The 13494-nt window shown below is 44.4% G+C and overlaps 1 protein-coding gene across 1 annotated transcript in view; it reads right to left on the bottom strand.

Annotated features, from left to right (window-relative positions):
- arid1b (AT-rich interactive domain 1B) overlaps positions 1 to 13494 on the bottom strand; it is a 160880-nt gene that overhangs the window by 37136 nt on the left and 110250 nt on the right. The window contains exon 5 of the mRNA XM_068580025.1: positions 12965 to 13268. Coding sequence (XP_068436126.1) covers positions 12965 to 13268 — 304 coding nt within the window. The remainder of the gene's footprint in view (positions 1 to 12964; positions 13269 to 13494) is intronic.

Raw genomic sequence — 13494 nt, 5'->3', positions numbered from 1 at the left:
TATAGAAAACCAGAACCATTTGAGGAGCATTGATTCGGTGGTTGTGCAGGTCTTTGGGCTGCGCCTGTTCCATTGAAATCCAATAGTGAGTTGAGGCTCTGATTAGGACAAAGGCAGACAGAGACTATGGTGGATTGATTTGGCCCAGAGGAAGGAGAGAGATGGCAAATTAACCTTTTATCATTGGATTCAGACCTGCGACAATGAGGAGAGGGCCAGACGAGAGGAAAAGTGCTTTGTTTTGTCAAACTGCATTGTTTGTACTTTTGTATGAAAACCCCAGTGGTTAGACATAATGTATGTGAGATGCAGCATGCCCTAACATTGACGTAATTCAACTGTACATGTTCAGTGATGATTGTCACTCCATATTTGCACGATTACGCTATTTGATTTGACTTCTATTGAAATAGGACTACGTGCCAAAAGTAATCTTTTACTCATGATGCCACATAATGAAGCGCTGGAGTGAAGCATTACCAACATGTTTCTGCTACACTGTCCTTCAAACTCACAGTGAATAGAAATCCCTTATTATAAAGAAAACACTTCGGATTATTCAATCACGCAGTAGAAAGTGAGCTATTTCAAGAAGTGTGTGTGTGAGTGTGAGTGTGTTTGTGGTGTGTCCACGGTAGCAGTAAAACATGACTGGAGGTGGCACTCTCTCCACATAAACAAACCCAATTAAGTCAACATAATTGCTTTGCATAAAACTGCATAAACAACATTTCCATACACCAAGCTGCCTACACACTAACACACACTAACACACACATACACACACACCGATGTAAAAGTAATTGGACAAACAAGTGTAAATAAACACGCTCAAACACACAAGGAAACACGCAAGAGCACAAAGGCACATATGATGTGTTGAAATATTCTCTCTCTCTCGCGCACACACACACACACACGCACACACACACACACGCACGCACACACACACACACACACACACACACACAGACCCCCTGCCTCACACATGAATAGATCCAACGGCGCTGCTTCAAAGAGGGAATATTCGATTAGTCTGTCACTCCGCGGTGGAGGGAAGGGGAAACGTCAGAGAGCAAACGTTGAAGGAACCCTGAGAGATAACACTGGAAACGCCAGACAGGAACGTCTGTGTGCTGGTGCCAGTGGTGAAAGAAGTGATACCACAATTTAAAAAAAATACCAAATTACAGTGTGAAAAGTTAATCGTGGAAGGGAAGCAGGAAATTGTTTTGAAAAAGAACTTGTTCTGCAAAATGACCCATTTCAGCATGTTTATTATGATACATATGTGTTTTGGGATTATTGTCAATAATGAATTAAACTGGCGATCTTCATGCTGTCTTTGTGTGAACATAGCGGTCGTTTTACATGTTCACAGATGTAATGATGAAGTATTGTTTTTTGCACGTGCAGTAACAAGCGTATAGTTGCCGTCTCCTCGAGTAATTTTCACTTCACCTGTTGTGTGTGTGTGTGTGTGTGTGTGTGTGTGTGTGTGTGTCTATGTGTGTGTGTGCAGTTTGAGGAGCTCAGACCGACTGAGAGAGCAGAGCAAATGCAGCGTGGTAATAAATTAAATCAGAACATTTACTAAGTACTAATACAAATCAAAAGTAGTGTCCGTGGCACCTTTAGTACCGCGTTTCACAACGCACCTCTCCCTTCAGATGACGTTAAGCAGGTTATTGTCTCATTGCTGTACAAACCTGGCGACACAAGATGGCGGACTCCGTGGAAGAAGACCCGTTCACTACGTAGATATAAATGGCTTTTTCTAAGCTCAGGAAAACACAACGATGCTTAGTTTTGGGTCATTACACACTGATTAAAACATAGTTATAAATATTATATTCGATATCTGTAGATAACCCCCCCTAAATGTTACATGTTGCTCTTTTAACACAACATTTAGTTGGCCAAGTGGGAGCAAGTTTGAACTACTTTCCAGTAGTGTTGGAGTGTAATCTGTGTATTACATGGTGTTTTATAAAATTATCATATGTTGTTTTATGTAAACGGAAAGAACTTTTACTGAAGCTGTCACAAAATGTACCATTTACATCTAAAAGATATACATTTCCCCCCAAAATGTAGCACATTATATTATAAAGTAGTTGTATAAGTACCACAAACCAATGTACAGTACTTGACCACAGATATGTGTGCAGCTGTGTTTGTAAACATTACTACTATGTGTTCATATGTTCATGTGTTCATGTGTCTGACTGGAGGGGTCTGAAGCCTCTTGCAGAGGGCCACGGCCCCTCGCTGCCAGAGGCACGAAATTAGCTGCAGCCTAAGTTTAGATGGGTGAATGGGTCATGAGGATGAAGCTAGCTGGAGTTTACTGAACCCTTAAACAATAGATGTCGACCATGTGATAAAAGCTAGGCCTTGTGTGTGTGTGTGTGTGTGTGTGTGTGTGTGTGTGTGTGTGTGTGTGTGTGCAGAGATGCATGCCAGGCACCGGCTATGCTGTCAGACTCTGTTTGTTTGGATGGCAGAGTGCTGGTGGCAGCAGCTTGTGCTGTATGTGTGTGTGTGTGTGTGTGTGTGTGTGTGTGTGTGTGTGTGTGTGTGTGAGAGCCACATTGAAGGTACAAATAGAAAACAGTGGCCTCCATGCTCCAATACGCTCTCCACAGACCCATGTAAATTGTCACCAGAGACGAGATTAATGCAAAGACGTCGGAGTTTGCGTCTGTGCGTGTGGGACTGAGAGAAGAGAGAGAAGAGAGAAGAAAGAGAGAGAACGACAAGAAACACATGATCCTTGTTGAAAACGGGGACGTTGAAGAAGAGATGAGAGAGGAGTGGAAGTATAGTTGAGCCTGACAAGGCCTCACCCCTCCTTCCCTCTGTCTCTGCAATAAACGAGTAAAGCTTGGAGCACTTTGTAATTATTTCACTACCAATTACTGTCCAGACAGAGCTCCTTCCCACATTGTCTCCTCTTCCTTTCCTATCGTGCCTTCCTCTCCTCTCCTCTCCTCTCTTCACTATCATTTTTTACAAGGCGCCATTAAATAATTACGTCCAAATAAAACAAACAGTGAGCCCTGGCATGTTTAATCCGTACCATTAATAATTCATACGCAGAATCTTCGACGTGCAGTTCTTTACCACGTGCCGATGAGAGAGCGAGCGATGAGAGCTAAATGTCAACCGGAGCCGACCGTATATCTTTACCTGTCCAGAGAAAAAAGGCCATCTTTGCTTGCTGTATGAATGAAAATGTAAAACAAATAACTGCTTCCACCATCCAGGTTATCTTCTTCTGAGTGTGAGTTAATAGTTGCTTTACTGCCTTAAACTACGCAATACTGAAGTGCGTAGTTAAAATCTGAATAAAATCTGACTAAAAGTTCAAACTAAACGTTTATAAGTACCCCTTTCTGAGGATTTTTTTCATATTAAATATTACTTTATTCATTTTGATTAGTTTCAGTGTTTGTAATTTGAGGGCTTTTAAGAGTAACTGGCACTGTGTTTAAATAGTTGTGCTCATTCTTGTGTTTAGTTTGAACTATGTATGTTTAGATCTCTTTGTGTGTGTCCCTTGTAGTGCCAGTGTTCCCATAAGCAATCTATTACACAATTAACACATGTGGCCTTCAGTGGCATGGCAATACATTGCTGTCCCTCAGCCTGCATCTTTACCCACTGTCATTACCACGGGCAATTAACACCTCCACAAGCGCCCAGCTGAGCTCATATGAACATAAAAAAAATGCATGCAAATGAACATGAGAAGCAACTTGCTTTTACTTTTAATTAATTGTAATCAAACTATATAAACCAGAGGACTTCATCCTGAAAGAACGTAAGCATCCTTCCAATCTGTGATTTTTGACGGCGGGTCTACAAACGCGACTCATTAACACTGACCCGCGAGGCTTCAGAGACAAACAGATCTGATGTTTTCATCGTGTTAATGTAGTTTCAGAGCGATGGCACCGGCTGCATTAAAAGTCAAGAGCAAACAGGAAGATATCCAGAACGAAAATGCTCTTTTGGAATTGTGCTGAAAAGTCAAACAACTGTAATTTCCTCTTTGTAAAAAAAAAAGGCACTTAGCAAGCAGATCCATTTTCTCCTCTCCGCTCATGATACAAGGCAGCGAACGGGGCCAAAAGTAATGGGAGTTCATTGCATTTTTGGAGATAATGCTCCTCGCTAAAAACCCAATACACATTTTAAATTTCTCTTCCGCGAGGACTGTCGAGGCAACCCTGACTCCTTTGAAGAGAGGGAGTGTGGTCTTTGAAGCTTTTTTTCATCAGGGTTTCAAACGCAAATGCCGGGGAAGTTCAAAGCCGAGGGAAAGTATTTGTGGCCATATTTCTGTTTTGTTTCAGGGCCCTGGTAATATTAAGCAGAGGAGCTGTGTGTGTGTGTGTGTGTGTGTGTGTGCGTGTGTATGTGTGTGTGTGTATGTGTGTGTGTGTGTATGTGTGTATGAATAATACCAATGAAGAAAAGTCAACCAGAGGGTCATTCAAAAGCTTTTTATTAATTGCTGATGAAAGGAGGGTGCTGGTGTGCATTGGCAGACATGTGCGTACATGCTTGCAAGTGTGTGTGCAGACAAATGCATACACATGCACATGTACGCGCACACGCCTCAACTGTTTCTCACAAATAAAGGCCCCTGGAGCAGCAGGGGCCATTTTTGCTAAAGTGAAGTAATGCTGGTGAGCACTAATTGACTGGTGTAGAGTACAGTGAAAGGGCTGCTTCAGCACCATCTCTTAATACAACCCGTTGGCTGAAATGCACACACACACACACACACACACACACACACACCAAGGTAATATCCCCTCCTTGCCGTGTCTTCAGGGGAAACAGGCAGATAAACAGCAGGCTCCAATGATGGTGGATTAGATCTCAATGGGTGCGAGTCAATGCCTCTCCGAGCCGGGGGCTAATGCCAGTTAACTTTCCCTGTAGGGGACGTGCGCAGGCCTGCGGTGGCTCACAAAACAAGCGCTCTCCCAAGATCCTCATTACTTCCAATGCTGAGTAGCAACTGTATGTAAAGCAAAACTTGCAGCTTAAGCTAAAAAACAGCGAGCGAGATGCGGGGGAGAGAGCGCCAGAGTGAGAGGAAAGCAAGAAAATAAGTGTTGGGGCGGGAAAATAATTGCGCACTGTGCTCCTGTTAAGGTTTTCCAGTCGGACGGAGATAGAATGGGATTTCTCTAAATGGCTAACGCAGCAAGCCGGCACCATATTCTTCTTTTTTTCCCCAGGTTTTGGCGGTCGGTGCTTTGTGAATATAATGTCTGCGGGGAGGGCATTTTGCTGTTTCACTCCGAACACGAGCAGCCATCAGGAGGAGGAGGAAACAGAGGCATGTGGGAGTGTGAGAAAGAGTTGGGTAGACGGGGGTAGGAGGGTTGATGTGTGGATGGGGAGAAAGAAAGAAAAAAAAGGAAGTGGAGAAAGAGAGCTGGAGGAGAGATGTAAGGAAATAAGAGGGATGGAAAATTCCGCCTTGTTCCTCGGTGGGAGGCCTGTACCACGGCATTGCTCTGAGCGAAGAAAAGCAGCAGAGACAAACAGAGATGGGGAGGAAAGGGTGGGGACGAGGGAACGTGAGACACAAGAGGGAACATAAGCAAAAGCGAGCGCGATAAAAATAATGAGAGAAAAAGAGAGGGACAGGGACAGCCAGAGGCAGTGTTCCCACCACGCAGCCTCTCAGGGAATGGTGCGACTGGAAAACTCGCTCCACACACTCCACGCTTGCATGAAAACTCAACCCCCCACCCTCTTCCACCACTTTCTTATAATAACTTCCACCATGAACAGAATATAAGTTTTAGTTGAACATCCCTGAGGCTCTTCTGGTCCGATATTTTGTAGCCGTTAAATTTGTGTTATTTTCCTGACGGGGAAGTCGTTTACTGACCGTTTAAACATGAGTTTTTAAAAAAAAAAAAGACCATATTTATGCATGCAATCCTGATCTGAGGTCATCACTATGGTTCCTTGCAGGCATCTGTGTTTGACCTTTGATCTCAGTGTGGGGGAAAAAACGCCAGCATCATTGGAAACTTGTTTTTTCTATCCGTGGTTCTTATTACCACAATTAGAGATAGAAATGCATTTTCTGAAATGAAAAATGAAATGCCTAAAACCACAGGCTACGCTGGAGGACAATGTAAAGGACAAGATGTAAATGGGTTGGATGAGATTCATTGAAGAGATTCATTGGGAAGGACCCTTAAGCTAACAAACTGGTCAAGCCTGGCCTTCTCACCCACTCTGTCTCCCATCTTCTATATATCCCTCCTTCCCCTCTCCCTCCTCCACTCGCCTTGACCTCTCTGTCCTTTTCTCGGCCCTGGAAGCACTTGAAGCGAGCGCAGATACACAGATTAAACTCTCCTGAGCACTCGCCCGCAAGCTCCAATCACCTCTTTAGAAGAAAATGAAAACTCGGAGGGGTGGGCAGAGAGGCGGAGAGGAGCAGGGACGGAGGGACGGTGGGCAGGGGCTGATGACTGGACTTTGGAGGACCTTGGTGGTTAGAGAGACAAAGAAGGGAGAAAAATAGAAGAGGGAGATTTTCTAAGGCAGACAGAGCGAGCAGGGCCATGGAGGTGTGGATGTTCTCTGTGTCAATTAGGAGCTGCACAATGTGGAAGTCTTGTGCTGTGTGGTCCTCACAAATGGAACAAATGTATAAACACTGAGACACACACACACACACACACAGACCGATGTCGACGGCAGCCGCTAAACGGGCTGTAAAGCAATCACTCGAGGCAATTCCTCACAGCCAGTGTTCGCCCGCTGAAAGTGCTTGTTTTCACCACTAACAAGCACCGATTGTTATTCCAAGAGTCTGACAACATTATGGAAAGGATCCCAAAGAGAAGTGAAACCTTTTTCTTTACCGTTTGCTTAATGTGAGTCTGGCTCTGAGAGATCTTGTGTCGCATCCAGGTCGTCGAAATCAGCCTTGACATTGAAAATCTTTGAGAAAAACACTCATTCTGTACTCTCAACACAACAGACTCTGACAACACCAGTGTCCGTGGCACTCACGCAAGTCAGATGACACAATAACAGAAAGCTAAAGGTAAAAAAACAGAAACGTTTTATTTCTCTGTAGGGTCCTTTTTCTTTATGTTGTCAGACACTTATAATAACAATCTGTGCCTGCCAGAGGCAAAAAGCAAGCACTTTTAGTCAACGTTAATTGCCAGGGAGGAGTTGCCCCGGGCGATTACATCGCAGCCCATTTAGCAAACAAATGCTAATGCTTCTATAGAGAGCACGCAGGGGCGATGAATGGCCTTCATAGTGACACGATCTCAAGCCAACTGCACTTCATGAAGCAACGGGCTTCTACTAGAGTACTTTCGCTACTTTAAGATTATTTAAGATCAGCGTATTTTCTCGCAGCGTATTCAGTTGAAACTGAAATGAAATGTGGGATTTGATCTCACACAGCTGGGCCAGCTCAATCCCATCAGCAGCAGGGATATAAACTGTCAATGAGCGCATCATCATTTGCATCAGGTTCAATCTCGTAATAGATATGGCTATTTCTCGGCATAGAAAGGCTGACAGGAAGTAACGCCATGCTGACAGGAAGTAACGCCATGCTGACAGGAAGTAACGCCATGCTGACAGGAAGTAACGCCATGCTGACAGGAAGTAACGCCATGCTGACAGGAAGTAACGCCCTGCTGATGACTTGTCGAATGAGCTCATGTACGCACTCAAAAAAAGACGCAGCAAACGCTACGTTATCTGTCTCGAACTATCCAGAAAAATGCAGAGTTTTGTAAACCCAAACAGACAAATCAACGGGCTCAACTTTTCCAGGATCTGTTGTTTTGCACTTTGACTGGATGACTTTGCCTCTCCCCCCCCCAACAGCTCAGTCAGTGATGGAGGCTCTGACGACGGCGGTCCCATTCAGCCCCACATCCATCCGGATGAAAGACGAATCTCTGCTCGCCTCGTCCCCAATGTCTCACGGAAGGAGAAAAATATTCCGAGGACGCTCTGAATTGCTTCAGAGGCACTGGGAGGAGGGTGGTGTATGTGTGCGTACATGACAGTCTGTTTGTGTGTGTGTGTGTGTGTGTGTGCATATGATGTGGAAGAAGAGGAGGGGGAGGTTGGCGGTTGAGCAATGTGATTTCTGCTCGACTGTCACAAATCTAGCGCAACAGGAAAATCAATTTGGCCCTGTGTGTGCCTTTTTGGCTCTGGGAGAGAATCCAAATAGCAAGACGAGGCCCGGATAATGTTACAGTGTATTGGATTTGCTTCATGGAGAGAGAGAGAGAGAAAGGGAGACAGAGAGACAGATAAATATAAAGAGAGGGAGAGAGAGAGAGAGAGAGAGAGAGAGAGAGAGAGAGAGAGAGAGAGAGAGAGAGAGAGAGAGAGAGAGAGAGAGAGAGAGACGAAAAGAAGGGGAAAAGTGAAGAGACGAGGGAATTACAGGCGTGCCGTGGAGCTCTGACAAGATAGATTTGTGCAAGTGTATGGGTGTATGATAGGCTGGCAATCTGTCAGTCTCCCTCCTCTCTCTATGTCTGGCTCTTTCTCACACACACATACACAATCACACACACAGACAACACTGTCCCTCGCCCAAGCAAGCGAGCGTGTATGGATGTTCATGCCATACATTTCACATGTAACCTTGAAATCAACGGATCACAGGTATGTCCTCATGTGCTGTCATCACAGACTGTGTTCGAGAAGTGGACACCGTGATGTTCCCCGTTAGTTTGTGGACAGCGGTTTTAAAGCCTTGAGTTTGGCATTTTGGTGAGACGCCATCTTGTTTTTTTGGAACCAGAAGTGACACGAGAGGGTGGAGCGAAGCACATCCGGTGAATAGGACATCTGGAGGGGACCACAGTGTTACGATCAACGTTCACGAACTGTGAAAGGGTTAAAGATCTAAGATGAAAACACAGACAACATCCAGACCGGACCGCCGTTGCAGCGACCTGTCAATCACAAGGTAGCCCCCCTCCACCTCCAAAGCATACCTTGCTTTATGGTCTATTTTACATCATCATGCTGTGTTGGAGAATTGATTGATTGAGACCATAAACTTGTGTTTACGGAGGTTATAAATCAAGTGAGAAGTAGGGTCATTTTCTTCTAGACTTTTATACAATCTGTCTTCTGTCTGCAACCGGAGGAGTCGCCCCCTTGTGGCCATGACAGAGAATGTAAGTTTGAGGCACTTCCACGTTGGCGTTACCTTTCAAAGCCGCAGGTTGCCGAGTGGCTGGTCTGTATGCCCTCGGTGTTACTTATTGGTGTGAGTGTTTGACAGGCAGGTGAAAGGATGACATGATGAAATTGCTCTCCTCTGACCGCTGTCAAGGGTATTGTGTGTCCTGTGAGTGCTCAGCCATGTGACATGTCGCATCAGTTCACCAAGTGAGGCTGACCAGTGACAGACTGACACGTACAACATATATAAACGCATCGTTTTATACATAATTACCGGTTCTAAAAAGCTTGTGATGACATTTGGTTTTACTTACTGTCATATCTTAATATGCCTTTTACCTCAACACCATGCGTGCAAAGTCTGCAGACATATGCAGGTGGACACACACTCAAACACACACTTTGTCACCACGAATACAGATTGTTTGTATTTAAAGGAACAATCCACACTCAGACACAATAGGAATTGAGTAACTGTAAGTCTTCTTTGTATATACTTTGTATTTATGTGTATATTTGCCTATACAACTCACATAGCATTTACAGTACAGCCAAAATGGAGTTTAACAGGAGAAAAAGAAGAAGAAATAAATGACAGATCAACACAAACAACAGATTTTGATAGCAGTGGAGGTGCAGAACGCATTATCGAAGAACTGAAATTAATTTCTCCAGTGACAGCAGTCTTAATGAACCAGAATGCATCATTGCAGTTGTTTTGACTTTTTCTTGACTGGAGTTGAAACTATTGCAGATAAAAACAGGCGTAAGTATTTCACACAAATTAATTAGCTAATTAAAGTTTGCCTTATTTTGTTTATTTAGAGGACACTGTCGTTCACACAGTTGAATGGGAAAATAAAGAACATGTTTTTTTTTTTTTTACATGTCTGCGGAAGTAATAAAGTGGAAGTGCGGAAGATACAACCCTAAAAAAACAACACACACACACACACACACACACACACACACACACACACACACACACACACACACACACACACACACACACAACTCTCCTGCCCCCTCCTCTCCTCACTTACTTGTACCAAACTAAAACGACAACATTAGCCAAAGTGTCCTAACTTGTGATGAAGTGTTAGAAAGTGGAGCGTTCGTAATCAGATGTGTGCTAACCACATTAGTTCTCCTGTGTCTCTCCTATGCGCGCTGCTCCTTGATCTAATTCAAACTGATTGTAGTACAGCCGCTAAAACATGCCAGATGTTACTCACTGCTCTACGCTTTATCACCATTTATTTGGCATGGGGAATATTTTTAAATATTTTCTTATTAATCATGTCCCAGCGATCGGTTTCGCTTCCCGTCTTTGCCGCCTCATTCCGGATTCTCGTCATGATTCTTGGCACCAGCGCCTGGAAAACCAGTGTCCTAGTTTTTCATTAGCGTCAATCACTCTGGTAAGCGGCTTCGAGGAGTGGAGGAGGAGGAGCTGGCGTCAGGATCTCACTCAAGACATTTTGCCCCGCCTCGTCAGAGTGACTGACAGGTCTGAGACATGCTGATGCGCCGGTTGGCCACGCAGTCGGGCAGAGAGGTGGTGCGATGACGGGGAGGCCAGGCGAGAACAGTGTGTACACACACACACACACACACACACACACACACACACACACACACACATTCACGCACCCACACCCGCCTGTCGGAAGCAAATCAAATCCACACTCGTTTATAATGCTCAATGTTTATCTAAATGGTTATGCGCTCTGCTGTGGCCTCAGGAGACAGACAGACACACCGTGCATTGTCTGATAATCCTGTTGGTGTCTTGTTTGGCCTGCCATATCTTAGATAAGGAAACAAATCAGATGGGAAGTCCTCCACTACCAGTCAGTCTCAATTCATTAACACTCAGAGGTGTGAGGAAATATTGTCCGGACATAAATGTTGGAAATACTCCTGCGATCCACAGGGGAGATGGGATTTATCAAAATTACACTGCCATGGAGGGATGTGTTCGTGTAACACCGTGATTGAGGACTTAACAAGTCAAAAACTAAGCAAGGACAAAAACTGTGAGGAGAAAATGAATGAAACATGAGGTGCTCTGCACTAAACTGTAATATTCTTCAGCGGTCTGAATTAGGATTTTAAATGGACCAGATATATCAAAGTCTAGACATGCTGGATTGATATTATTTGGTCTTCTGCTTTTGTGTGCACTCAGCTTCATCCTCTGTCCAAACTGTCAGAATGAAAATTGATCGGGATGGATTATACGGTGAGTTGGAGATGAGAGAAAAGAGATGCTATTAAACCAGGATGTTGTCACCTTTATGGGTCATCTGGACTGCTCTAAAAAGAGGTCAAACCCTATTCAATAATATTACAGCATCAACACAGCCGTAACGTTTTCCAGCTGAGTGAAAATATCCACGTGGCAAAGTGTGAATGTTGCTTTTATGCCAAAACACAGTCGGCAGAACAATGGCAGATACGAAATAAAGAAAAATAAAATGTGGGAGCCTCGAGGTTCTGACCGACGAGGTGCAGAGGTCTCAAAACTTCAGGCAAACAGTTTAAACGAGAGAAACCGTATTTGGGATTTCATATTCCAGTTCGTCAGTACAAATGTGCTTCAGTTACTGCCAACTCTCTGAAGACGCTAATAATTTCCCTGTAACTGCGTGTAGCTATTAGCGCTGATCTTTGTGAATTTGACTATTTTTGAAATGAGGGTAATTTGCATAGAAAGGGCCAATTTTGCACCAAATATATGCATATTACTTAAATCGAATATGTGCAAATAGCACCGGAGCCCCGAGACTCTATTTGCTTGGCAGCGCAGTTAGGGGTGCATTTCACCTTTTGCGGCTGCTTTGAACATTACACGGTTTCTTTTTGTCCTATTTGTGCAGGTATAGCAAAAGCTGTGCAATCCTTTTAATGCGCACCTCGGTGTCTAGATTAACAATGACAATATTATGACTGGTGATCATATGAAATCCAGACACTCATTTAGGCAAAGAAACACAGGTTCCTTCCTGTGACCCCGTTGTTTCCTGATCTGATTTCTTTGCTGTTTGGTTATAGGAAGGTGTGAAAGCTTTATCCTTGCAACCACAATACATACAAATGTTAGCATGATGTTATTTGTGGAAGTGAGTACCTATTCTGTATCAGGGTCAGTTTTCTACTTGACCTTTTTAAATCTTCTTTAAATGCACTTTTTTTAAAAAAAACAAATGAAATCAGGCTGAGGTCTTTAAATGGCAAAATATATGTAAAGGTCAAGCAGAAATATAGGTATGATAACTGTGTTTAAGCAGCAACCGGTTTACTAATATTCCTGCTTCAACGCAGCTCTACTTTTCAAAGAGCACATCAAAAACTTCCGGCCACGCACCAATCAGTGATGTCACAGCAGTTATTTTTTCATCATCTGTCAAAGGCAATGCAACTCATTTGACATCACTGGCTGGGGAATGCTGTATGTATGCAATGTGATGGTTTTCTCATTTGCTTTTGAACAGCAGCCTCATGTTTGGTGGCACAAAACAATTTCCATTTAAGCTGTAAAGCAATTTTTGCAAAGTTCCCAGTGAACCTCACACGGTGGTGCAGGATGTAAGACGCAGTGTCGTGACCGGTTCCTACGGCGATTCTTGTCAGGTATGGTTTTATTGTATTTGGTGATTCCACTAATAAAGGTATCGTCATCAAGATAAAAAATTGGATTATCAAGACGCATGTGCAAGAATGGAAACCTGACCTGGTGCGGTGGTGTTGGCTGGGGGTCCGCTGGCAGGGGAGATGGGTCCAGAGCCGGATCGCGACTGCTGGGACTGAGTGGAGCCTGCAGGTGAGCCCACGGGGGAGGGAGAGGGTCCGCTCCTCTGGCTGGGGAGGTGGGGGGAGGCGTGAGGGGAGAAGGGGGACTGTCCCTGGTTGCTGGCCCCTCCCTGCTCCCCCTGGCTGCTGCTGCTGCTGCTACTGGAGGAGCCACCGACGCTGACGGCTGAGCCCAGGCCGGCCTCCGTCCCAGTGGGGAGGTCATCAATCGAGCCGGACAGATCCTGGAACAGAAGGAAGGACTTACGGTGAGTATTTCTGAAGCTCACCCAAGCATTTGGTGAGAAGTGCCATGCAGCAGGTGGCAAATTGAAAGGTGAACTCAAAGCAAAGACACATTTACCTGGTAAATATAATCATGAGAAATCACTATAGTTCAACTATTTCAGCATGGTTGAAATATGATCGCTTGACTGAAAGACCAGATGTGATAATGGGTAAAAGCCTTGC

Source organism: Clinocottus analis, unplaced genomic scaffold (assembly GCF_023055335.1).
Source record: "Clinocottus analis isolate CAN_PGR_092001 unplaced genomic scaffold, fCliAna1.0.p SCAF_17, whole genome shotgun sequence".
NCBI classification, from domain to species: Eukaryota; Metazoa; Chordata; class Actinopteri; order Perciformes; family Cottidae; genus Clinocottus; species Clinocottus analis.
This window is presented reverse-complemented; position numbering and strand designations above follow the sequence as displayed.